General features: G+C 52.2%; 1 protein-coding gene across 2 annotated transcripts; it reads left to right on the top strand.

Annotated features, from left to right (window-relative positions):
- The first annotated feature begins 35 nt into the window (after window positions 1-35).
- SLC4A3 (solute carrier family 4 (anion exchanger), member 3) lies at window positions 36-14140 on the top strand. 2 transcript variants are annotated; one of them, XM_011932182.1, is made up of 22 exons: window positions 36-243; window positions 616-781; window positions 1342-1619; window positions 1777-1892; window positions 2345-2544; window positions 4157-4305; window positions 4451-4631; window positions 5064-5199; window positions 5464-5647; window positions 6070-6169; window positions 6610-6794; window positions 7461-7686; window positions 7865-8083; window positions 8495-8643; window positions 8816-9010; window positions 9702-9932; window positions 10296-10385; window positions 10844-11010; window positions 11621-11874; window positions 12308-12477; window positions 12663-12836; window positions 13820-14140. In XM_011932182.1, the coding sequence occupies exons 1-22, from the start codon at window positions 193-195 to the stop codon at window positions 13895-13897; spliced, it is 3699 nt and encodes a 1232-aa protein (XP_011787572.1). In that variant the 5' UTR covers window positions 36-192; the 3' UTR covers window positions 13898-14140. The 2 variants fall into 2 exon arrangements, with proteins under 2 accessions (XP_011787572.1, XP_011787571.1); XM_011932181.1 differs by having other exon boundaries at window positions 2264-2544.
- Window positions 14141-27238: the final 13098 nt, after the last annotated feature.

Here is a 27238-nt window from a genome sequence, read left to right as displayed (position 1 = left end):
TGGCTGGGCCTCGGAGGGGCGCTTGGGCCGGGAGCGTGAATCCGGTTCCCGGGTGGGGGACGCCAGCGCAAGGAACCTGACCCCGCCCTCCTCCCCCAGGGCTCCCCGCTAGGCCTCCTCAGTGGCCCCTCTTTCTCACCCTGGTCTCGGGTCCCTTAGTGAGCGAGAGCATCCCCAGCCGCCTACCCAGCCATGGCCAACGGAGTGATCCCGCCGCCCGGGGGCGCCTCCCCCCTACCCCAGGTGACCGGCGTGCGCGGGGGCGGGGGAGAGATGGGGGCGGAGGAGAGGGGAGGGGCCTTAGGGTGGGCTGAGGCGTCCTCTGGCAGACCCCGGGACCCACCCCACCCCCAGATCCAGGGATGAGCTGGGCTGGGGGTTATGGAGAAAGAGGGGGGCTTTTGGTATTTTCCAGATCGGTAGCCCTTTCTCTTTATAAGCTCTGAGAGCCCAGAGAGGGTGGTTTCTGGGAAGCTGACACAGGTCTGGGAGCAAGGGGAGGGGGCCCGATGGTGCGAGAGCCTGCTGAGGTCCCCCAACTAGGGCTTGGAGTTGGGGTGGGTGTGGGGCCTTCATGGGTCAGGGGTCCTTAGCAGAGGCTGTCTGGGCCTGCAGGTCCGGGTGCCCTTGGAGGAGCCCCCTCTAAGTCCAGATGTGGAGGAGGAGGACGATGACTTAGGGAAGACCTTGGCTGTGAGCAGGTTTGGGGACCTCATCAGCAAGCCCCCGGCCTGGGACCCTGAGAAGCCCAGCCGCAGCTACAGCGAGCGGGACTTTGAGTGTGGGTAGCCTGGGGACCCCTAGTGCGGCTGCCCTCGCCACCATCACCTTCATCGCCACCATCACTGCGCTCACCTCTGGGCTTGGTCACCCAGTGCCATCCTGTGCCGGACACTGTGCTGGACTCTGTGCTGGGCCACATGCCGTGTTCAGTCATCCTGCCTCCCCCACCCATCGCCTGTCCGCCTGCCAGGGGAGGTGGGCCCCAGACCAGGGGAGATCTAGGGAGTTGGGCCTGGGCCCTTCCACGGTGACCTTCCCCTCCTCACTCCCTCCTTGGCCCACCTCAGCTCCTCCAATTCCGCCTTTCCCCTCCTTGCTATATCACGTCTCCCCTCCCAGCCCCCTTCATGACCTTCCCTGTCCATCCGCCCTCTCCTCCCACTCCACCAGACCTCATCAATGACAGGCACGTGGACACAGGTGTTGGGGGGTCATGGCCCTGGAGGAAGGACTAGGGTGCCCTTGTTTGCAGCCTTGAACTGGAAGGTGTGTGCCCTCCGGTGGGGAGGGCCCCCGTTTCTGCTGTGGGGGCCTCAACCGGATCTCCTACACCTCCAGTTCACCGGCACACATCCCACCACACCCACCACCCGCTCTCAGCGCGCCTGCCTCCAACCCACAAGCTGCGGCGGCTGCCCCCCACCTCTGCCCGGCACACCAGGAGAAAGAGGAAGAAGGAGAAAACCTCTGCTCCCCCCTCCGAGGGGACCCCTCCCATCCAGGAGGAGGGGGGAGCTGGAGTGGATGAGGAAGAGGAAGAAGAGGAGGAAGAGGAAGGAGAATCTGAGGCAGAACCTGTGGAGCCCCCACCCTCAGGGACCCCACAGAAGGCAAAGGTAGGGGCTTCCCTTTGGAGGGGTGGCAGGTCAGGGGTCAGGGAGGGGTGCAGAGAGGAGGGGAGGAGCACATGTTGGGGCTTGTGTGAGGCTGGGTAGGGTTGGGGGCTGCATGGTAGGTTGGGGCAGGGCCCCAGGGCACATTCTGTGTCTGCAGTTCTCCATTGGAAGTGATGAGGATGATAGTCCAGGCCTCCCTGGGAGGGCTGCTGTCGCCAAGGCCCTGCCCTCGGTGGGCCCACGCACTGACAAGAGCCCCCAGCACTCCAGCAGGTACTGGCTGCAGCCTCTACTCAGCAGGGCCCAGCCCAGAGCCGCAGGGTCCCGAGCTCCTGGCAGTCACCTCCTTCCTGACCCTGGCGAGTGTCCCCAGTTCTGACCCTGAGAGAAGAGAAGCAGGGTAGGGAGGGGGTTGGGGATCCTTCTCTGTCCTCGTGATTTACAAGGATGAGAGAACAAGGGGAGAGAAAATAAGAGACGAGCAGAGTGAAGAGGTTAGGAGTTCCCCGGGAGACAGTGACAGAGTAGAGAGGATGAGGAGAAAGGTGGAGGAAAGGGGGAGCCATGGGATGGGAAGGGGGGCCCGGGTTAGCGTCCTTTCTGCCCAGGAGGGGCCTGGGTCTCATGCTCAGGGTCTACTCCAGGCCCTGCTCTGAGCTGAGGGACGGTGACGGAACCACTGACCTGGCCCTGTCAAGTCCAAGGCTGCTGTGTTGCCTCCCCAGCTCCCCCAGCCCCCGGGCCCGGGCCTCCCGACTCGCTGGGGAGAAAAGCCGGCCCTGGAGCCCATCGGCCAGTTATGACCTGCGGGAGCGACTGTGCCCAGGCAGTGCCCTGGGCAACCCAGGTGGTCCAGAGCAGCAGGTGCCCACAGATGAGGCGGAGGCCCAGATGCTGGGTTCTGCAGACCTGGATGACATGAAGAGTGAGTGAGACCTTGTGGCAGCCCCCATGGTTCACTGTGACGGACTCCCGGCCTCCGAGTGACCTTGGAGAGGCTCTGAGCTGTCCTCCACTCAGGGCTGAGTCCTCTCTGAATCCCTGTCTGCTGGGATGTGGCCAGTGATGGGGAGCTCACTACCTCACCCAGCCACCCTCTCTGATGGCCAGAGCTGAGATTTCCTTTCCTGACACTTCACGCCTCAGTCCTGATTCTGTCCTCTGAGTCACCCCTAGAGAAAGGCAGCTCTCTTTTTCACATCATTGTATCCCTCCCCAAGACCCCTCTTCTCAGGGTGAACTCTTTGTCTCCTAGCTCTTTGATCCCCTCCAAACCCAGGCCCTGAGTCTGAGTCATTGCTCTGGACCCCTGCCTCTCCCTGTGGCAGGACCCCTCACTCCCATCCCACTACCCTTGGCTGGGCCTGGCTGTGATCTCGGCACATTCCTTCCATCTTATCAGTGCCCTGGTTTCTGTGCCACCTGTCATCACCCATGGGGCTCTGTGCCCAGGCCAGGGGCATCACTGATCCCTCCTCCTCCTCGGAGCCACAGTGTGTGGGCGGGGTGGGGGGAAGGGTAGGGCTTTAAGCTCAATACGTCATGGAAAGTTGCCAGGGCCTGAGGACAGGGACAGGAACAATCCGATGGCAGCAGTAGCAGCGGGATGGGGCGGGGGGAGGGCGTGTTTACAGACCCAGGGTGGGGGCTGGATGCCGCAAGGAGTAGGCTTGTGGACGTGGGGAGTTGGGGTCGGGAGGCTGTGCCACCTTCAGCTCTGGTTGGACAGAAGCCACCCCGTCCAGGCTGCCACCCTGTAGGAGAGCCAAGGGGTCTGGCAGGGAGCGGTGGCTGAGGTTTCGGCCAGCAGGAGAATGACAAGCCCACTGGAGGAGGACCCTGAGCCCAATGGGGCACTGAGCCCTGGGTCTGGGTACGCCAATAGCCGGGGCTTTGGGAGGGATCCAGCCCGCAGTCCTCGAGACTCACTGGCCTCAGAAGACTTAGAGATGTTTGTGCTGGACTTTGAGGATGGTGGCCTGTGGGAGTCCGTCAGGGGCCAGCTGGGCCCCATGGCATGGCCACCAACTTGTGAGTAACGGGGCTGCTGGCCTTTCCCTGACTGCTGCTGGCCTGGGTGGGGCAGGCAGGAGGAAGGGAGCGAAGCCCTGCCTGAGTCTGCTGGGCTGTGTACCTTCGGGGAGGGGACATGGGTGTTGAGAGGGGGTGCATGGGAGTGTTGGGGGCTCAGTGCCTTGGGACTCTGACTCAGTGCCAGTCATGGGACCCAGACAGGGAGGGGCAGTGGCCATGGCAGGGACTGGAGGGTCTGGCTGGGGCTGTGGACTGAGCTGGGTCTACCTTTGGATTGCACCTTGGCCGGTGGTCCCAGGTGACATGGGGAGGTCCTTCCCTCTTTCTGAGCTTCAGTCTTCTTATCAGTGAAGCGGCCACATGGGATTATGTGGTTCCCTTCGGCATGGCCTGTAGGTGACTCTAGAGCTCACTAAGTAGATGGGTTGGACAGAAGGAGCTGGGCCGTGACCCCGTGTCCCCCAGCTGGACCTGTGGGACCCCTAAGCCCATCTTCTCTGCAGGTCACCGACTGGAGGACAACCCTGGTGTGCGGCGACACTTAGTGAAAAAGCCATCCCGGACACAGGGCGGGAGGGGCAGTCCCAGTGGCCTGGCCCCCATCCTTCGCAGGAAGAAGAAGAAGAAAAAGCTGGACCGGAGGCCTCATGAGGTCAGAATGCTGAGTGGGTGGGCCTGTGGCTTCCTCATGCCCCTCGGCCCTGGAGCCTTCCTCTCCTTGCCCTCCTGCCTTGCCCCGTCGCCGTGTTCCCCACACCTGTTGGTCCCCGGGCCCTCACCTTTGGCACGTCCCCCAGGTGTTCGTGGAGCTGAACGAGCTGATGCTGGACCGCAGCCAGGAGCCCCACTGGCGGGAGACGGCCCGCTGGATCAAGTTTGAGGAGGACGTGGAGGAGGAGACAGAGCGCTGGGGGAAGCCCCACGTTGCCTCGCTCTCCTTCCGTAGCCTTCTGGAGCTCAGGAGGACCATCGCCCATGGTAGGGACCCCCAGGCCTGACCCGAGGCTGCATGCCCTCTTCAGTCTGTGCCAGGCTGCTCAGCTCCCAGGGACACTCCCTGGAGTCCTGGGCACAGGCAAGATCCAGCTGCCACCTGGGACTATGGGGTCCATTTGGTTGGGCAGCCCGTGAGCCCCAGGGGGCAGGGCTGTATCTGGTGCAAGCAGTCAGTCAACAAGTGGTTTCCCCTTCCTTGGTGGGGAGGGGCCGTGCCCTCGTTCCCATGCTCCATTTTCACAGCCCCTCTGTGGCTGACCTGTGGCAATATGGAGCTGTGTATCCGCCTGGGTACGTTGGGCGCTTTGCCCTTCCAGCACATTCCCATGCTTTTGGGGGGCAAGGCAGAGTGGGAGGAGATTTCTCCTGTCTGATGGGACTGTGTGCCCTCTCTGTGCCTGACTGTCCCCCTAGGAGCTGCCCTCCTGGACCTGGAGCAAACCACCCTGCCAGGCATTGCACACCTCGTGGTGGAGACCATGATTGTGTCTGACCAGATCCGGCCGGAGGACAGGGCCAGTGTCCTACGTACCCTGCTACTGAAACACAGGTGCCGGGGTTGGGTGCCTGGGAGGGGCCTGCCCAGCTCAGCTGCCCTTCCAGGAGCACAGCCTCTTCTGAGTGGCTCCCCGCCTCTGCTTGAATACCACAAGTGACAGAGAGCTCATTTCTATCTTTTGACACTTTCAATCATTAGAAAGTTTCTTCTTACATGAGGCAGAGGGATGGAGGCCCTGACCCTCCACTACTCACCTCATGACCTCAGTCTACCATGAGCCTCTCCTCCTCACCTGCCTCACCCTGCCCCTTCCAGCCATCCCAACGATGACAAGGACAGTGGCTTCTTTCCCCGAAACCCATCGAGCTCCAGCATGAACTCGGTTCTGGGGAATCATCACCCAACCCCCAGCCATGGCCCTGATGGGGCGGTGCCTACCATGGCTGATGACCTGGGGGAGCCAGCCCCACTCTGGCCACATGACCCTGACGCCAAGGAGGTCAGTGCCCTTGCTCTCGCTTGGGCCAGGGGACTGAGAGGGTGTCCAGTTTCAGTTGAGGTCATCAATGACTTCACTGAGCGGGTTGGGAAGGTTGGGTTACTGGCATCATGCTGGGCATTGGGGGACCTAGTGGAGACCCGCATGAGGGGTCCCTGCCCTGAGACGCAGGAGCTTTGAGTGTGATGATGTGGCAGACCCACAGGAGCTGTTTAAATGAGATAAGGCTGAGATGGTAGTGGGGGGCGTCGAGGCAGGGTTCACATCCCAGCTGGTGGCTCCCAGTGTGGGGCCACAGGGCAGTACCTGCCCACTCTGGGAGAGGGAAGCAGGTCTCAGAGCCAGGGCTGGAGCCAGGGCTGGGAGGGCCTGCCATGGCCTCCGGTCTGGGTCCCAGCCCTATTCCAGTTCTGCGTCCTCAGAAGCCCCTCCACATGCCTGGGGGAGATGGTCACCGGGGGAAAAGCCTGAAGCTGCTGGAGAAGATCCCTGAAGATGCTGAGGCCACCGTTGTGCTTGTGGGTGAGGAGGGTCAGGCGCTGCGGGCAGGGTCTTCAGCGTGTGTGTGCCTCTCCTGGGGGCCTGCTTGTCTGAGCTCTGGCCTGGAGGCCACCTCTTCCATCTCCCTCCAGGCTCCCACCTGGCCCCTGCTCTTCCTCACAACCTGTCTTAGCCCAGCCCTTTCTTTTGTAGTCCCCTGCCTGCTTTCTGTCCAGTTTTCTGCTATCTTGGACTTGGAATTAGAAAAAAAAGCAACCCTTCTTTAATACCCTGAGTTTCCATCTGTTGGTGAATTGTAATCAGTGTATAGACACACAAGTGAATAGTGCCCCTTTAGACTGGGGTTTCTTTGTGCAGTTTACAACCTGCTCAACTGTCCATGATAGCCCTAGATAGCTGCCCCAGGGCCTGCCTTGACTGCTCCCCTTTGCCCAGCGCCCTATGCTTTCCTCTTCCCCTAGGTTGTGTGCCTTTCTTGGAGCAGCCTGCAGCAGCCTTTGTGCGGCTGAATGAGGCTGTACTCCTGGAGTCTGTGCTTGAGGTCCCTGTCCCGGTCCGCTTCCTCTTCGTGATGCTGGGGCCCAGCCACACCAGCACTGACTATCATGAGCTTGGGCGCTCCATTGCCACCCTTATGTCTGACAAGGTTGGGCGCATGCTGGCTCTCAAGGCCTCTTCTCCTAGGCCCTGCTTACCCCTGTCCCTCTCATTGTCTACAGTGGTACCCATAGAGGCAAGGGTGCTAGAGGCCCCTGGGTGGAGGCCATGCCCTGGAGGGTGGTAGGGGGAGCTGTTGGCCCAGGGGAAAAGAGAGAGCCCTGAGCTGTGGCTGTGGGTGGGGCTGGCGACATAAGGGGAAAAGCCCAGACCCCAGAGCTTTGGATGTGACGTGAGACTTGATCAGGAGGGCTGGATGCGCTGGTCTCTGCTGTGGCTTCTCCTGGGATTAGATAGGAGAGTCCTTTAGCCAGGGGCAATGTTCACAATATTTATCAGCCTGTAAGGTGTGGCTGATCCCGTTGGAATGGCTCTGGAAGCCTCTCCTCAGCCAGGCGTTGTCCCTTTAGTTGCTGCATGTGGAAGTCTGGCATCTCCTGGGGGAATGGGGGGCACCTGGGGCTTTGGGGCAGTGGCTTGCTGGCCTGCTGGGATGGGTGTCAGTGTTCCAACAGCCAACACTATTGGACTGGCCCAGTATCTATGGCGGAATGTCCACCCTGCCTGTAGCTCAGTGACCCAACACCTGCCTCAAGACTCCCTCCTGGAGGCTCCCTTGGCCGTCCCTGAGGGTCCTGGCCCTCTCTGCCCCCAGCTGTTTCATGAGGCTGCCTACCAGGCAGACGACCGGCAAGACCTCCTGAGCGCCATCAGCGAGTTCCTGGATGGCAGCATCGTGATCCCCCCGTCCGAGGTGGAGGGCCGCGACCTGCTACGCTCCGTGGCTGCCTTCCAGCGAGAGCTGCTTAGGAAGCGGCGGGAGCGTGAACAGACCAAAGTTGAGATGACCACACGGGGTGGCTACACGGCCCCTGGGAAAGGTCAGACCCTTGCGGGGGGCTGAGTGCCCCCAATACACACTCCCCCATCCCAGGGCCCTAAGGCTGTGACCCCAGCCCCGTCCTGACTCCTGGAGTCCTTTGCATCCCTAATCCCAACAGCCCGGGGCTCCAAGCCAGAGGGAGTGGTCTGTGTCCCAGCAGCTCCTTGTCCCCCCAGAACTGTCTTTGGAGTTGGGGGGCTCTGAGGTGACCCCTGAAGATGACCCCTTGCTGCGGACGGGCTCGGTATTCGGGGGGCTTGTGCGGGATGTGAGGCGCCGGTACCCGCACTACCCCAGTGACCTGCGAGATGCGCTGCACTCCCAGTGTGTGGCCGCTGTGCTCTTCATCTACTTCGCAGCCCTCAGCCCTGCTATCACCTTTGGGGGGCTGCTGGGTAAGGGACTGGGGCTTGGGGAATTGAGGGGCTCCTCTAGTCACTTTTGGTCGTAGTCTCACTTGCAGGATTCTGGGTCTGGGTGTGATTGCATTAGGGGCCAATGGTTAGATGCGCTAGCAAAGGTGTGAGCACCTTATAGAGATGCTGGATCAGGGAATCCCAGAGATCACCTTTGGGGGGCTACGAAGTGAGAGGGTGTGGGAGAGGTGTAAGGGATGCGGGATCCAGTGATCACCTTTGGGGGCTAGTGGGGAGGGTCTGGGAGCAATGGGGTATGGAAGGGGCCCTGCCTGTCATTCTAAGGGGCTGCTCTGCTTTTGTTGGGGGCCCCAGTTTAGGACAAGCTAGATGAGGAAGGGGACAGATAGACAGAGCCAGGCTAGGGCCATCCTGCCCGTGCTGCCGCAGGAGAGAAGACCGAGGGGCTGATGGGCGTGTCCGAGCTGATCGTGTCCACCGCTGTGCTCGGCGTCCTCTTCTCTCTGCTGGGGGCTCAGCCCCTGCTCGTGGTTGGCTTCTCTGGGCCGCTGCTCGTGTTTGAGGAAGCCTTCTTCAAGGTGAGGTGAAGCCTTGCCCTGCTCCATCCATCCTGGCCCACACTCTTCCTTACCGAGGGGATGGGTCCCTGCATTCTCCCTCTTCCTCCGAGTTCATCCACTGCCTATTCCAGCGGGCACGGACACCCAGGGCAGGCCACCTGTGGGTAATGACCGCTTCCACCCCCACTAGTTCTGCCGAGCCCAGGACCTGGAGTACCTCACTGGCCGGGTGTGGGTTGGCCTCTGGCTGGTGGTCTTCGTCCTTGCCCTAGTGGCCGCCGAAGGCAGCTTCCTGGTCCGCTACATCTCGCCTTTCACGCAGGAGATCTTTGCCTTCCTCATCTCACTCATTTTCATCTATGAGACCTTCTACAAGCTCTACAAGGTGGAGGTCCAGAGAGGTCTTAGGGGTGGCAGAGATGGGGGTGGATGTTGCCCTGGGGAGGACAGCATGGAGGGGGAGGTACGGAAAACTGGGGGACAAGGAGAGGGACTGTGTTGGGAGTGAGGGGTTGTAGGGACATCCTAGGCTAGGTCTGAACTGAAGGGGAGGGAGTCAGACCCAGAGGGTGGGTGCCAGGTCACGACTCCAGGCACCTGGTTGGAGGCTTAGTAATAGGTAATAAGGACTCACCTGCACAGGTATGTGATGGGGAGGGAGCTGTCAGTGCTAAGGGGCTGGTTGTCCTTAGGTCATCTTTTGTAGAGGAGTGTGTATGAGTGTGTGTGAGAGTGTGTGTGGTGTGAGTATGATGCGTTGTGTGTTGTGTTTGTGTGGTGTGTGGTATGTTGTGTGTGTGTTGTGTGTGTGCCTGTGTGTGCATGTTGTGTGTGTGGTGTGGATGTGGTATGTTGTGTTTTTTGTGTGTGTTATGTGTGTGTTATGTGTTGTATGTGTGTGTTATGTGTGTTGTGTGTGTGTGTGTGTGTGTGTGTGGTGCAGCTGGATGTCCGTGCATTACTGTTGTCTGACCAGGTATTGAGGGGCCACCCTCTCCCTCACAGGTATGCTGATGACGATGAAATCAGGTCACCTGCCAGGTGAGTGACAAGGTGTCCTTGTTATCCACACACAGGTGTTCACAGAGCACCCACTGCTGCCATTCTACCCCCCTGAGGGGGCCCTGGAGGGGTCCCTGGATGCTGGTCTGGAGCCGAATGGCAGTGCCCTGCCCCCCACCGAGGGCCCACCCAGCCCGAGGAACCAGCCCAATACGGCACTGCTGTCACTCATCCTCATGCTCGGGACCTTCTTCATCGCCTTCTTCCTTCGCAAGTTCAGGAACAGCCGCTTCCTGGGGGGCAAGGTGCGTGGCTGCTGGGTGTGGAGTCCCCAAGAGTCCCACAATTCCTGCTTTTTGTGCCCGGCTCAGCTCCCCAGAGAGGCTGCACCCCTTCCCCGATCAGCCTGTGGACCAAAACCCAGCCCAGGCAGCCCCTCACCCCTTTGGAAGCCTCTTCCCTGGGTGTCGTCTTGCCCTTTGCTCAGAGAAGTCTAATCAAGACAATAGCCTCCCAGGCTGCGCTGGCACCTATGGGGTTGAGAGGCAGGTGGGGAGGTCTTCTGGCTCCAGCTTGGACCCAGGCAGAGCCAGAGATGGCAAGCCTCATGTTAGTCTGCTGACCTTGCCTCCACCTTTTGCTCCCTTCCCCGACCGGCCCCTCTCAAGGCTCGCCGCATCATCGGGGACTTTGGCATCCCTATCTCCATCCTGGTGATGGTCCTGGTGGATTACTCCATCACAGACACCTACACGCAGGTGAGGGAGCCCCAGCCTGTGGCAGCTGCTCTCACCCCAAGGCCAGGAAAGGGAGCCAACGACACACCTCCGTGGGCCCTGGGGTTGGGATCAGGCCTGAACTCAGCTTTCCCAGTGGAGTGGCTGCCCTGTGGGGTAGGGCTGGGGCTTCTGGCTGAGGGCCTTCCCCAGGGAGCCTGAGTGAAGAATCCAGGAGAAGCAGGTGTGGGGCTGGGAGCAGAGTGACAGGTATCCCACACAGGTCCCCTGAAGCTCTGGGGCTCAGGGAGGAGGCACTTCATTTCCCTGCCCTCTATTGGATACTTGGAAGGACAGTGAGTTTTGGAGGATGCAAAACTAATTTCCCCCTAACCTGTTCACGCCCCAACTCCCTGAAGTCCTGGTATTGGGAACGCAGCCTGGTGGGCTTCCCAGCATGGGGAGGCTGTGGCCCTGAACCCTGTTTTCCTGCCATGTAGAAGCTGACTGTGCCCACAGGGCTCTCAGTGACCTCTCCCGATAAGCGCTCATGGTTCATCCCACCCCTGGGCAGTGCCCGTCCTTTCCCGCCCTGGATGATGGTGGCAGCCGCTGTCCCCGCCCTCCTCGTCCTCATCCTGATCTTCATGGAGACACAGATCACGGCGTGAGAGAGATGGGAGGAGGAGGTGGGAGGGACGAGGCCAGGCTCCTTGGCTCCTTGGCTTGGTTTCAGGGTTATGGCGGGGACATCATTATCGGTATCAGGGTGCCGGGAGGGTGGGAGCTAGTGGCAAGCCTTGAGGAAGAGAGTGTATGTGGAGAAGCTGGCAGGGGTGAGGAGGAGGTGGGGGAGGAGCGGAGAGCAGTGGCATCCGGGGCAGGGGCATGGTTTCCCCGTGATGGTTTGACGTGACATCTATCTGTTGCCACCACTCTTTGCAGGGTGGCACTTGACAGTGCTCAGAACACTCTAGCAGTCTAAGCTTGCACTCAAGGATGCTCACATGTATCTAATTTTGGTTAAACCACAATAACGTGGTAAGATCTGGCATCTGGCTTTTGTGGTGTTTTAAATATTCACAGTATGAGAATTTGGCTCACATTTGCTTCAATGTGAGAACTTCAATTTGGGAACTTGAAAGAAGCAGCTGGCAGTCCTGGGGAGAACTGTTGTCTGCACGTCCTCCCCCTACCATCTCGTCTCTGTGTGTGCCTGTCTCTGTCCCCTGCCCCTGCCGGGCCAGCCACACCCCCTTGCCACCTTCTCCCTGCAGGCTTATCGTCAGCCAGAAGGCGCGGAGGCTGCTCAAGGGCTCTGGTTTCCACCTGGACCTGCTCCTCATTGGCTCCCTTGGGGGGCTCTGTGGGCTGTTTGGGTTGCCCTGGCTCACGGCTGCCACGGTCCGCTCTGTCACCCATGTCAATGCGTTGACAGTGATGCGTACTGCCATCGCGCCTGGTGACAAGCCCCAGATCCAGGAGGTGCGGGAGCAGCGGGTCACTGGTGTGCTCATCGCCAGCCTCGTGGGTGAGAGCCTGCCTCCACCCTGCACACCCCCTTCCTTGGGCCCCATGGCCTTACATCCTCTCTATCCCAGGCTTGACTCTGAATCTCCCAATGTGCTGTGTGTTGCCCTCGATCTGACTCCCAAACCTGCTTCCCAACACTCCCCTAGCTGCTTCCTCCCGGAAGGCTCTCTGTCCTGCCCCCGCTTCTCTTGTTCATGGTGATAAAGCCAAGCTGATTGGTCCAGTGGGTCCATGTCGCCTCCCCACCAGGCCTGTCCCTCTTTCTGGTGACTGTCTGAGGGGTCAGGCGGGTCTGTGTCACCTCCTTCAGGCCTGTCCATCCTCCTGGGGGCTGTCTGAGGGGTCAGGCAGATCCGTGTCACCTCTTCCAGGCCTGTCCATCCTCACGGGGGCTGTCTGAGAGTCACGCGGGTCTGTGTCACCTCCTCCAGGCTTGTCCATCGTCATGGGGGCTGTGCTGCGTCGGATCCCGTTGGCTGTGCTCTTTGGGATCTTCCTGTACATGGGGGTCACGTCCCTGTCTGGTATCCAGCTGTCCCAGCGTCTGTTGCTCATCCTCATGCCAGCAAAGCACCATCCTGAGCAGCCCTATGTGACCAAGGTAGGGCCAGGAAGCATGGGGGTGGGGCAGTGCGGTGATAGGAAGGGGATCCAGAGGGATCTGGGAGCATCGATGGATGGGATGAATATGAAGGAGAAAGTGGGACCTGGGAGCCAAATTCCCCACGATGTGGGTGGGAGCAGGCTGGGATGCTGTGCACTGAGGCCCACCGGCTGCTCCCTCAGGTGAAGACGTGGCGGATGCACCTGTTCACCTGCATCCAGCTGGGCTGCATTGCACTGCTCTGGGTGGTCAAGTCCACGGCGGCCTCACTCGCCTTTCCCTTCCTGCTGCTGCTCACGGTGCCTCTGAGGCATTGCCTTCTGCCCCGGCTCTTCCAGGACAGGGAGCTGCAGGCGGTAAGGGGGTGGTGGTCTGGGGAAACAGTATGAGGGTGAATGGGCACTGGGTTCCAAGCTCTGGCCACCACCCACTAGTTGTGTTAGTTGTGAAACTTGTGTTGGAAGTTATCTCACCTTCCGAAATCTTTTTTTTTTTTTTTTTTTGAGATGGAGTCTCGCTCTGTCGCCCAGGCTGGAGTGCAGTGGCCGGATCTCAGCTCACTGCAAGCTCCGCCTCCCGGGTTCACTCCATTCTCCTGCCTCAGCCTCCCAAGTAGCTGGGACTACAGGCGCCCGCCACCTCGCCCGGCTAGTTTTTTGTATTTTTTAGTAGAGACGGGGTTTCACCGTGTTAGCCAGGATGGTCTCGATCTCCTGACCTCGTGATCCGCCCGTCTCGGCCTCCCAAAGTGCTGGGATTACAGGCTTGAGCCACCACGCCCAGCCCTCACCTTCCGAAATCTTATTTTCACCTGTATTATAGAGGTAATCGTAGATCCTACCTTATAGGACTGTTGGGAGGGTCGAGTGCTAGTCCAGGTGAAGGCCTCAGGATGGTGGTTTTGTACGGGAGTAGGCACGGGGCTGCTGCACACAGCTGTGCGGGTGGCGCCTGACCAGAAACACCCAGCTGAGAGGCTGCAGGGTTGATGTGGCACTGGCGTTCACCCTGAGCCCTGTTTTTGTCAACTAGAGGAAAAGACATCTTTTTGCAACTTATCCATACTCAAACATGGTGTACAAAGGTCCCACAGCAGCTAGAAGTAGCCTCAGGAAAGAGCTTTGTAATAATCATTATCACCAGGAGGGGCCAGGTATCTGGTCTGGGAGGTGACCTGAAGGCTTTGGCCAAGGGCAATGCTACCACCCAGGGTCATGGTACTTGCAGAGAGGCTCAGGAAAGGTCGGGGAGAAGGGAGGACTGCAGGTTGGAGGAGCTGGAGAATGGGAGGGGATGAGCATGCTTCCCTGCCTGCCCCAACTTTCTGTTCCCTCTGCAGCTGGACTCAGAAGATGCTGAACCAAACTTCGATGAGGATGGCCAGGATGAGTACAATGAGCTGCACATGCCAGTGTGACCCTGGAAGACAGTGTCCCTCAGAGACCCCAAGACCTTAGAGATTGACACCTGGGCCTCAGGTAGAGCCCAGCCCCGGGCCGGGGGGCTCCTCAGGACCCAGAGATGTGCCTGGAACCACTCCTGATGCCATGGCTAGAGTGGCCCCCATGACTTCTGCCCGGGGCTTTGACCTCGCCTCACCTTTCACAGACCAGACCGGCACAGGCTTTGAGCTCATTATAACCACACTCCTTGTCTCGTGTCTGCCTCACTTTCTTGGTTCCATCTTTGGTTTCTCAGGTCATACTTATCCATTTGGAATTGGAAGAATTCTATTTTCAGGGTCATCAAAACCAGGGAGAGGTTTGAGTCAAGGACAGAGTCCTTGGGAGGAAAAGAGAGAATCAAGACTACAGAAGGCCAGAGCTGGGCCTTATCATCACCCCCCAGGCCCCCTCAAGTGCGACCGAGGAGCGGGCAGTGGGGGTGGGGGCACTCAAGGTCTGCTCAAGGTCACATGCCCATGAATCCAGCTCCTGCTTAGCAAGAGGGAGAACCGGGGAGGGGAGAGGGAGAAAGTTGCTCTCGTGTAGCCACTGGGGAAATCAGAGGCTGTGGGGCCACAGAGGGAATGGAAAATGTCTCTCTTCTTTTCTTGATCTCTGGCCTTCCGAGGAGCAGAGATAGCAGCCCAATCCCCTAGACGCCAGGGTGGTGCCGGATTTGGGGACCCTGGACCATTTTAGATTCTGCTGTTTTAGAGAGGCAGTTCTGGGATTCCTGAGGCCACTCCTTGTGCAACAGTCTCAGTTTTGCCAGAAATAACCCGGGAGACTTGAGGGGAGCGGGAGCCCATTGCGTCATAGTTGCTAGGCAACCCCCAGCCTGAAGGAGCGCATCGTCCCCCGTTGCCCTCTGGTGGCTACTCTCGCGTGCTGCAGGCTCTGTCCCGACTGAGGAATAGCAGCACTGCCACCTGGTGGATCCGCGGAGCTCAGAGAACCCATTCAAGCGCATCTAGTTCCTCCCGGGGAGACCAGCCCAGTCAGGCAGGTTCCGTGTTCTGCAGCTCTGGGCAGCTCAGAGCTTCTGAGGCCGGGGATCCCTCTCCCTAGTAATTTCCTCCGGAGCTTGTGCTGCTGCTTTCTTCTCTTTTTCCAATTTTGCTCCCCGATGTGCTGAACCCCTATCAACTCCAGTGGTGAAGGCACCAGGCTCAAGAGGTGGAAAAAGAGACTCAGACTAGCAAACGAGACATGGGGTTTTACTGGGTCTTACATACAGGGGAGAGAGTCCAGCGGTGGTGGGCGGGGGCAGGAGGAACCACAACCGCTTGCAAAAAGCAGTTTCTATAGCATTTCCACTTAGCACCTCCCCCCTAACAACCTCCACCTGGGGATCTTCAGTTAACCCAGACTTGGGCCTGGACCTTTACCTTTATGGCTCATGTTCCGCAGCCCGGGGGCTCAGATGTTTCTCATAGACAAGGAAGGAATCTCCAGGTTGGCGACTCCTAGATTCCCTAGCTTGGAACATACATTCAGGTGCGCCTGCCACACAGGGCCATTCTCAGGCTGTGCTTAAGTTCCTGCGGTCAGATGCCGTTATCATACACTCCCAGGTTCAGGCCAACAGCTGGTGCCCCGAAACTGGTCAGGAGAGAAGGGACAGGCCACCGTGAGGCTGTTTGTTGTGTTCCGAAGGAAGAGAAGAGCCCTCCAGATGCCCTGGATTATTGTCTGGGTGTAAGCGTTTTATTCCTGTCCACCTAGGCTCCCTGGGTCTCTGGTGCCATGTAGCCTCTAACTACGTTTAGCCTCTCCCCTGGTGTATATGAGGACAAGATTCCTTTTCGTTTAGATTGGCCAAGGCTGGGTGGAATTTCAAAAGAACTTTGCCAAGGAACGAAGTCAAGGTCAAACGCAAAACCTAGAAGGGACCATTGCAGAGAAGATTCTAAACACAGATGGCAGGGGGCCACTCAGACAAGTTTGGTTGAGAGGCTTTGCACGTGAGAACCCTGGTTCCTTCCCAGAGTCCTGCTTCTCCTTGCCAGCCTGGATGCGGTCAGGTTCCCCTGTTTGGTCTCGGGGATTCCTAGACCCCACAGGAAGGAACTGTACTTCTTCCAGCCCCTGTAAGGAAATGTCAGTGTGGGTCTAGAAAGCTGGATTCCTCACTGGACACAGATGGTGTCTGTCATCTCTGCTTGGCAAATAGCTGCAAACTGTGCGTGTTCCTCCACTGCAAAATGAAGAGGGGCGGGGCCTTCTGACACGGGGAATGAGTCCTGGTCCCGGCTGGTGGGTCCCGGTGGACTCCAGCAAAGCTGGGGCTTGAGGCCTCGGAGCAATAGGCGAAAAAGCTTCAATGACAGCCAGTGATAACTGCTTGTCACCCTGGCAGCGTTACTCATTTAAAGATGACCACATCCATACCAAGGGAGGGCAGCCGTCGCTTAGGAAGGGCAGGAGGCCAGGGTTAGCTAACATTCTGAGCTCACCCAACACAGCCAACATACTCAGGGGGACCATGGAGGATTGAGAAGACCTAGGACGCTGCAGCAACCAAAATGGCTGCCAGGGATGCAGACCCAAGGGGATAGGAGAGGAAAGAGAGACCCAGCTTGGGTGTGTGACACGGGGGACACCAGACACACGGCAAACCCATAGAAAGGCAATGGGCCTGGCCTGGGGCTTGGCTGGTCAGAGAGCATGTCATTTGGGGACATTTAGAGTTTGTCCTGAAGCCCTTTGTAGCCTGGTGTTTCCTCCTCTGACTTTCTCTTCACCGGGCCTCTGACCTTCCCTTCTTGGAGTGCTGGGGCCCTCAACTCCGGCCCTCTTCAAGGTGCAGAGGAAAGTTAGTGGAGGGGAGCCCCAGCCGGCCCTGATGGTCCAGCACTGGGGGGTAGGACAGGACAGTTACTAAAAAGGGGACAAAGGCCATTGTATTTTTGAACATCCGGCCTCTCTGCCATCTGCTCTGGACTGGAAGTGGCTTTGGGAATGTGCACGTGCACCAGCCCTTCAGTAAGGACATCCAGCCTGTTGTCATTTCCCCCGCCCCTTACTGCTTTCTGAGGGGGGTTATGGCCACATCTTGGGCAGCTGCCTAAAGCTTTCATTATCCCCGGACAAGTTCAGGCCCACTTCAGGCCCTGAGGAGTGCTAGCTCATTCTTTTACTTTGGGCAGAGGGCGGCTGTCACTTTCTTGTTCATGCTGAGGATTCGGCTCACTCAAGATGTCTGATGCCCTTGTGACAGCGTCTGACTGTCAGAGCTCATAGACCATCTGCTGGGATTGCCCTGGGCCCCTCCTTTAGGGCACCGAACGTGGCAATAATGTGTCCCATTTGGCAGCCTGTGTGACATTTCTTCTTGTATCTTATCAGGTGACTCAAATAATGATCATGCCTGTTGACACTTGGAGCTCTCAAAGGGAATTCTGAGCAGCAAAGGAAAGGTGACACAGAACTCAAGGGCACCTGCGCCGAGCACTGCCCGTGCAGCTTGCGATTAAGCCATTGCCGAAAACAACAATAAAACAGATTTTGGGCAAGCAGGGAGTGGTGGATTGAATCCAGTGTGGCAAAAAAGGAAATGCAAAGTGAGGAATGTAGTTTTCAGATAAATAAATTATATAATTGTGATTCACCACTTGTGCAAAGAGCAGACTCCAGTGTTTGTAGGATTTATGTTCTGGAAGGAAGATTTAATATTTCAGTGTGCTGCTGAGATTATTTTTAATTTTGTTGGAACTGTTTCTTTTTACTGAACAATGCTTTATTAAGTGCTGACTAAGCGGACAGCCACTGGGATGTTCTCTGGATGGTGGATGAGTCACAGTTGAATTTGGGAGATGGAGAGGAGGAGCAGGGAACTCTTTAATGCCTGCAATTCCAGGGACAGGGCTTAGTACCATGGGAGAGGAGGGACAAAGAGGAGGTGGGGCACAGCTGGAGATGAGGAAGGGGCTGGGAGCAAGGGCTCAGAGCTGGTAGGAAGGTGGGGGTGAGGGGAGCATGGAGGAGGGTACAAAACCAGACTTCCATTTGCGAGTCCCTAAGCATCCCCTGCCACGCCTGCTCTCTCACTGCATGCCCATTGCGTGTTCTTGTCTGTCTCCTTCTAGGCTGTGAGATGGGCAGAGACCTGGCCCGAGTCTCCTTTATACTCCTAATGCCTCCTACAGTGCCTGGTCACAGGGGTGCATGGAGGGCAAGGGGGTGAGCTGGTGGCAGAGAAAGAAGGACCAAGAGGTCGCAGACTCCACCACATTTAGATCCAGTGAGCAGTGCATCCTCGTCTGTGATAACTGGTTATCGGAAGAGAGACCATAGCGGTCCTTGCGCTCTAGGGCCACCAGGAAGCTCATGCAGCTTTTCCAGGCTTGGGAGAGAGCAGGTGGGTTGGGGGAGCTTAGGAAGGAGACACTCTCAGGAAGTGGTGTCTCTTCCAGGGACATCCTGCCTAGACTGTAAGGCCTAGAGCAGCTGGTCAGGATATCAGGCTCTTAAGATAGGTGGAATTTTCCTACGAATGTGGCCCACACAGCAAACAACATTTTTAACTTAATTTTTAAAATTATTTTTATTCCAGTAGGTTTTGGGGAACAGGTGGTGTTTGGTTACATGGATAACTTCTTGAGTGGTGATTCCTGAGCTTTTAGTGCACCCATCACCCGAGCAATATACACGGTACCCAATCAGCAAACAACATTTTAAAATAACCAAGTTGTGTCAACAAATACAAAGCAGCAATTCCTCAAAACTACTGAAAAGAGCCCAGAACTGGAGAACATTTCTCTGAGATCAAAGGAGTCCCCAGGCAGTGTTTCCCCAAGTGGGGAAGAAGACCAGTAGTGGTGCGTGAGATGATTGTAGATGGGGTTTTGATAGTTTAGCTGTCACAGTTATATATTTTCATGTGTTTTAGAAAAAAACATAATGAGTACTTGAGCCCCATAATTTTGCAGACAGTATTGTGTAGGATAAGTCTAAATATATATGTTAAAAATAGTGAATTGATTTAAAGAAAAAGTACTAAGTTTATAACTGCCCAGTTAGTAGGCATATGATATGGTTTGGATCTGTGTTCCTGCGCAAATCTCTTGTTGAATTGCAATCCCCAGTGTTGGAGGTGGGGCCTAGTGAGAGGTTATTGGATGATGGCAGCAGATTGCCCCTTGGTGCTCTTGTGATAGTGAATGAGGTTTCATGAGATCTGGTCATTTAAAAGTTTGTTGCACCTCCCCTCTCTCTCTTGCGCCTGCTCTGGTCATGTAAGACATGTCTGCTTCTCCTTCACCTTTTCTACTATGGCTGTACGTTTCCTGAGGCCTCCCCAGAAGTAGAGGCTGTTTTTTTTCTGTAACAACCTGCAGAATCGTGAGCCAATTAAACCTCTTTTCTTTATAAATTACCCAGTTCCAGGTTTTTTTTTATAGCAACAAAAAATGGATTAGTAAAAAATATTTCTTTTTTTTTTTTTTGAGATGCAGTTTTGCCCAGGCTGGAGTGCAGAGGCGCAAACTCGGCACACGCTCACTGCAACCTCTGCCTCCTGGGTTCAAGCAATTCTCGTGTCTCAGCCACCCGAGTAGCTGGGATTACAGGTGCGTGCCACCGTGCCCGGCTAATTTTTGTATTTTTAGTAAAGATGGAATTTTGCCGTGATGGCTAGGCTGGTTTCGAACTCCTGACCTCAGGTGATCCACCCACCTTGGCCTCCCAAAGTGCTAAGATTACAGGCATGAGCCACTGCACCTGGCCCCAGTTTTAGGTATTTCTTTATAGCAGTGCAAGAATGGACTAATGTAGCATACACAGCAAGAAATTGTGACAATGCCAGGGAAAGGACTAAAATATCAGAAATCATTGCTTCAAGCCAGAGGATCTTAGCTCTGGCTAAGCACTGGAATCACCTGGAGTGTTTCAAAACATATCAGTGTCTGAATCTCATCTCTACAGGTTCACACTGGTATTAAATTACATTAATTAATTTTTATTTTTTGTAGAAATAGGGTCTCACTATGTTGTCCAGGCTGGTCTTGAACTGAGCTCAACTGATTCTCCAGCCTTGGCCCCCCAAAGTGCAGGGATTATAGGTGTGAGCCACCGTGTCAGGCTCACACTGGTATTTTATTTAACATTCCCCTCCCCCTGCCTTTCCCTCAAAGCCCCAGAGATTCTAATATGGAGTCAGGGTTTGAGAATCATTGTCCTAAACCAATATATTCTTTCCTATGGTTGATTTCCACCATGATTTCCACTGTGGTTGAAAGTTATTTCTTATTATTGCTTCTCCTTGATATGGAAATGCAAATGCACAGTATGCATATTTATTTTAGAAAGCAAGCTTGAGGGCAGGACCCATGCCTATTTCTATTCTGTTTATCAACCAACAGAAAGGGCTGTACATAAACGCATGGACTTAGGGAGGGGAACAACACACACCGGGCCTGTCAGGTTGGTAGTGGGTGAGGGGAGGGAGAGTATCAGGACGAATAGCTAATGCATTAGGTGACGGGTTGATAGGTGCAGCAAACCACTATGACACACGTATACCTATGTAACAGACCTGCACGTTCTACACATGAATTCTGAAACTTAAAGTTAAAAAAAAAAAAGAAAAGGCTGCATGTAGCACATTCTAATGTTTAGGCTGCTTGGTTGGGGCTGTGATCTGTGAGCACCTCTCTTGCTTTGCTGGCTTTGCTGTTGTTGATGGCATTGCATTTGGGTGGCCAGAACATGGGGACTGGCAGTTGGGAATCCTTGGTTCTGGCCTCACTCAGTCACTAACTGGACTTTGGCTAAGTTGCCTCGTCTTTCTGAGAGATTAGGAATTTGGCTCCAGCACCTCCTTCATAGACCTTGTTCTTTCAACAGACCCTGATCACTGCAGTGCTTGCTCAGGAAGCAGGGGGTTCAGGAGTGGGGAAGCAGTGGCTGTAGTGCTATAGGAACCCCCAAATAATCTCTCAGCAGAATTACTAGGCTTAGGAACTTTCTCCTTTAGTTTCACCAGGTCAAAAGGTACGTAGATCCTGGGGGAGTCCATTTTTGCATTCCTAGGGGAATCAGGAACTCAGAGACCACAGAGGGCAGGATGGGTAGGGTGAGGGGTAGGGGTGAGCAGTGACTTGGAGAATGATCTCAGGATGTTGGACAAAGCTGTGAGAGATCACCAGAATTCAATTAGGTGACGTTTAAACATCTGTAAGAGGTGTGTGGTCCTATGAGATAAGAAGCACATGAAAACGATGCAGGATTCTGTAGAGATAGATGGACAAATATATAGTTATAAGCCTTAAGGGTCACATAAATACACAGTCAGGTATAGAACCTGGATAGGGAGTTATGGTGGCTTGACCGTTAGTAACTCATCACTTGTAATCAAGGGACTAGTCTACTCAGCCACCTCCATCTTTAAATTAGAAAGTTAGAAACTGGAAATGGGGCTTGATAGGTCCGTAGAGTCAGCAGCTAGGATGCAGTTAGCATCCTACCCAGAATCTCTGGTTGATTAGCAACCTCAGGTGGCTGAGAAGGGAATACCTCTCTTGTGGGTAGACATTTTAGTAGCCCTGGGAAAATTTATTTTCATTTCATTTAATTATTTTAGCCCTGGGAAAATTTAAAATTAAGCACACAAATATTTAAGGGAATCAAAACTATACTTTTCATATTTTCAGGTTAAAGAATTTGTGCACATATAATATTTGTGTAGGCATAATTTTGGAGAATTTGGCCTATTGGAATATTAGACCACCTTCAATATTACATTTTAATGTATGTACTTGAATAACTAATTGAAATTTGTGATAAGTTGAAACATTTCCAAGTTTACATATAATTTGGACATTTAAGAGAATTTAAGGTTCACTCTGTCTTGTATGCTGAATTTATTAAGTCTGTAAGAATTACTTTTGTACTTGGGAAGGTTTGTCAGTCAGATGAATTACTTAAAAAGGAATTGAATTTATTAAATTTATTAAATGCCATTTAAAATTTTAAAGATGTTTAATTAACTAAGTGTGTAAATGGGGCTAAGCATTAATCAAGACCCTCTCAAAGTGATTGTTAATATTTGCTAGACTTATAAATAGGATAATAAGATTCCTAAGGTGATTTTAAAAGCGTAAGGAAGAGCTATAAATTTCTAAATCTATAAATTTAATAAATTGAATACCAATTTTCAAAACCCAAGTAAATCTTAGAGTGGTCTTTTCAGTGCACAAAAGCCACCCTCAAGGACATAAAAGACTTTCCTAACCAGTGAGTCTCCAGCAGTGCAGGGGGAGAGAGCGGAAGTGGGAAAGGGAGAAAGGAAAGTAAGATTTTAGTGTCATTGGATTGTCTTGTTCCCAAGGTCAGGCTAGATGGTATATTCTGCACCATGCCAAATTGCTCATCTCACAGGAGACTGTAATTAAACACACGTTCACTGTGCGGGGGATCAGAATTGCTGAGGAGGGTATTTGGCAACTAAGGAAGCAGGTTAAGTCGTGATGGCTTTGGGGTCTTAGCAGTCCGTCTCAGTAAGCCCTTCTAAGTTACATTCTGCTGTTCCGTTTGCTGTTAATTATTCCTCAGATAATTTCCCCTGAGCAAGAATAAGGACATTCTGTGGTAGAGGCTGAGGTTTTTTTTTTCCCAGGGGGTTTGCTGCTGAGAGCCAGTGGGAATGTGTATCAGTTAAAATTCTTATTTGCACCAAACAAAGCCAGCTCCAGCTGATTTAAGCAGAAACAGAGCTGTTGAAAAGCCATTCACAGAATCACTGGGAAGGTAGGAGAGTCCAACTGAGAAGCAGTGATGGTCAGAAGCATGGTCACAGACATGCCACAGAAAACAGCCGGTGGCAATGTGATCGTTGCTGTGGAACATGAGATGCCACAGTTGAGCCCCTGGTGGGGGATATCACCCCCGGAATGGCCACCAGGAGGATTCTGCACTGTCCCTCTTCTCTGCATCCATCACTACTACCTGCATCCATCACAAGATTTCAGGCGAATGTGCCTGACTGACTTATGTCATGTGCCTGTGTCCAAGTTGTAGAAGGCTGGGAAAGAGGTTTGTGGCATTTCAGCTTCTGTGGTGGGAGGCAGCTCTGGCTCTGACACTCAGTAGCGATGTGTTGGAGCTAGTTTGCAAGAGCTGCTTGTAAAAATTTCAGGGACTTGTGAACTGGTAGTTAAACATAGTCATTATTAAAAAGTAAATTATAGTAGATATACTGTCTCTATTCCTCTTGCAAAGTATAAAAGAAATATAAGACTCTGAATGGAGGCAAGAAGAAGGCAGATCAGCTAGGGACGTTGGGACCCAAGGAATAATACATTACTGAGTTCCTTGTATTTTCTTTTTGTGTCATATATCCCAGACTTGGAGCTGAAGAAACTGGCAATGCAGAAATGCCAATAGGCGTAGGCAAAAAAGCCCCAACCAAAGTCTGCTCTCTCTAGTCAAAGGAGTAGGAAAGAAGAAACAGAGCAAAACTTTCAGACACTAACGGCCAAACGCAGCAGAAAAATCTATGATCTCCCCATCCCAACTCAGGCCAACAAAGCTTAAATTGGCAGCTTATACTTCCAACCTTGAGAACTGTCAAGGCAGCTCAATACTCATGATGGAGTGATGTCATAGGAGACCAAGTAGAACCTGGACTTTCAGCCCCACCTCACAGTAATAAGGCACCCTTCCTCCTTCCCACTGGATGGTGCCAGAGGATGCCTAGTGGGGAGTCAGAACCTTTGTAATCACTCAGCAGTAAGAGGCAGAGAGGGACACTATATAATGATAAAATAGTCAATTCACCAAGAAGACATATCAATCCTAAATGTACATGTACCAAGCAACAGAGCTGCAAAATAGGAGAAGCAAGAACCAGTTGAACTGAAAGGAGAAACAGACAAATCCCAATTATAACGGAGACTTCAACACCCCTCTCTCAACAATTTCTAGAACAATTGATAGCTAAAGTCAGCAAGGATATAGAAGAACTCAACATCAACTGAGAGGATTTAACTGACATTTATAGAACACTAAGCCTAAACCATCAGAATACACATTCTTTTTGCGTGGTCATGGAACATATACCAAGATAAATCCTATTCTGGGCTATAAAACAAATTGCAACAAACTTAAGAGAATTAAAATAATATAGAGTTTTCTGACCACAATGGAATTAAGCTAGAATAACAGAAAAATAATAGGAAAATCTCTAGACACTTAGAAACTAAACAACATATTTTAAGTAATTAATGAGTCAAAAAGGAAGACTCAAGGAAAATTAAAATTATTGAACTAAACGAAAACTAAAATATAGCACATCAAAATTTGTGGGACACAGCCAAAGCAATGCTGAGAGGGAAGTAATATATGCATTAAATGTGTACATTAGAAAAGAGGAGAAGTTTCAAACTAATAATCTAAGCTCCTACCTCAAGAACCTAGAAAAGATAAGCAAACTAAACCCAAAGTGAATGGAAGGAAGGAAATAATAAAGATAAGAGTAGATACGAACAAAATTGAAAACAGAAAAACAATAGGGAAAATCAATGAAACAAAGAATATGTTCTTTGAAAAAGTCAATAAAATTGACAAATCTCTAGCAAGACTCACAAAAAGGAAGACACCCATTGCCAATATCAAGAATGAAACAGGCTGGGTGTGGTAGCTCATGCCTGTAATCCCAGCACTTTGGGAGGCTGAGGCAGGTGGATCACCTGAGGTCAGGAGTTCAAGACCAGCCTGGCCAAGTGGTGAAATCCCATCTCTACTAAAAATACAAAAATTAGCTGGGTGTGGTAGTGCATGCCTGTAATCTCAGCTACGCGGGAGGCTGAGGCACGAGAATTGCTTAAACCTGGGACACAGAGGTTTCAGTGACAGAGTGAGACTCCGTCTCAAAAAAAAAAAAAAAAGAAAGAAATGAGATATCACTGAAGACCTTGCGTACATCAAGAGACTAATAAGTGAATACTATGAATAAGTTTGCACACATAAATTTGGCAACCCAGATGAAATAGACCATTTCTTAAAAAAACACAAATGACCACAACTCACTCTATGAAAGAGTTAATTTGAAGCTGGGCACCATGGCTTATGCCTGTAATCCCTGCTGTTCAGGAGGCTGAGGTGGGAGGATCACTGCAGTCTAGGAGCTTAAGGCTGCAGTGAGTTGTAATCAAGCCACTGCACTCTAGTCTGGGTGACAGAGTGAGACCCCATCTCTTAAAAATAACAGAGACAATTTGAATAGCCCTGTAAAGATTAAGAAAGCTAATTTCTTACTTTAAAACTCCTCCTTACCACCCCCACCCCCAAATTTCCAGGCTAAGATGGTTTGACTAAAGAAGTTTACTAAACATTTAAATAAGAATTGCTACCAATTTTACACAACCTCTTCCAGAAATAGAAGAGGAGGGATTACTTCCTAATGAAATTTATGAAGCTAGTATTCCTCTGATATCAAGACCAGACAAAAATAATCCCCCAAAAAGAAATCTAAAGACTAGCATCTCTCCTGAATATAGATGCAAGAAATCTTTAACAAAATGTTAGCAAGTATAATTCATCAATATAGAAAAAATTATATATCATGATCATGTGGAATTTATTAGAGATGAAAAGCTGTTTCAGTATTTAAAAATCAATTACTGTAATCCACCATGCTAACAAGTTAAAAAAAATCACTTGATCCTATCAATTGACACAGAAAATGTGTCTGACAAAATTCAACACCCATTTATGTTAATAACTCTTAGGAAAATAGAAGTGTAGGGGGGTTTCCTCAACTTGATAAAGGGTGTCTACACAAAATCTACAGCTAATATTGTACTTAATGGTGAGAGATTGATTGCACTTCCCCTAAGATTGGGAACAAGGTAAAGATATCCTCTCTTACCACTCTTATTCAATTCAATGCTGGAAGTTTTAGCTAGTGCAACAGGCAAGAAAAAGAAACAAAAGACATATAGGTCAGAAAAAAAATTGTCCGTGTTTGCAGATAACATAACTATCTACATAGAAAATCCTAAGAAATCTATAAAAATGAAAACGAAACAAAAAACTTTTGGAACAAGTGATTTAGTTCAACATGAATCATAGGATACAAGATAAATATACAAAAATCGATTACATTTCTATATATTAGCAGTAAACACATGTATACCAAAATTAACAGTACAATACCATATGCAGTCCACTTAAAAAATGAAATAGTTTTTTACAAATCTAATAAAAATTTACAGAATCTATATGCTGAAAACTTCTGTATTACTCTATTTTGTGTTGCTATAAAGAAATACCTGAAACTGGATAATTTATAAAGAAAGGAGATTTGTTTGGCTCATGATGCTGCAGGCTGTGCAAGAAGCATGGTGCCAGCATCTGCTTCTGGTGAAGCCCTCAGGTACCTTACAATCATAGTGGAAGGTGAGGGATGAGCAGGTGTATCATATGGTGAGAGAGAAAGCAAGGGGGTGGGGAGGTGCCACACTGTTTAAAAACCAGATCTTGTGGTAACTAATAAATGAGAACTCACTCATTACCATGAGGATGACACCAACCCATTCTTGAGGTATCTACCCCCAGGACCCAAACACCTCCCACTAAGCCCCACCTCTAACATTGAGGTGACATGAGATTTGAAAAGGACAAATATCCAAACTGTATCAACTACTCAAGGTTGATGAAAGAAATCAATGAAGATCTAAATAAATGGAGAGATATACTATGTTCGTGGATTGGAAGATTCAGCATTGTAAAGTTGTCAATTTGTCCTAAACTGATATATAGGTTTAATGCAATTTTTATTGAAATCTAAGCAAAGCTTTTTTGTAGATAGACAAAATTATTTTAGAATTTATATGGAAAGGCATAGAAACCAGAATAGCTAATTATTGTATAGCTACAATAATCAAGACTGTGTGGTATTGGTGGAGGGATAGATGCAAAGACTGATAGAACAGAATTTAAAAACCTAGAAATAGACCAACATAAATATACTTAACCAATTTTTGACAAAAGGTGCAAAAGTAATTCATTGGAGAAAAAATATCCTTTTCAACAAATGATGATGTAGCAGAAGAACATCCATTGGTAAACACAAACAAAACTCTGATGCAAGTCTCATACCTTATACAGTAATTAAAATACATCATAGAATTAAATGTAAAACTTGAAACTCTAAACATTTTTAGAAGAAAATAGGATAACATGTTTGGGGTTAGGGTTAGGCAAAGAGTTCTTTGACTTGACAACAAAAGCATAAAAGGAAAGAAAAAATTGATTAAATAGACTTTACTAAAATTTTAAAATTTTGTGCTGCAAAAGACCTTGTTAAGAGG

The sequence above is a fragment of the Colobus angolensis genome, unplaced genomic scaffold (genome assembly GCF_000951035.1).
Source record: "Colobus angolensis palliatus isolate OR3802 unplaced genomic scaffold, Cang.pa_1.0 Scaffold95, whole genome shotgun sequence".
NCBI lineage: Eukaryota > Metazoa > Chordata > Mammalia > Primates > Cercopithecidae > Colobus > Colobus angolensis.
The sequence above is the reverse complement of the archived record's forward strand: the minus strand, read 5'-3'. Positions and strand labels throughout refer to the sequence as shown.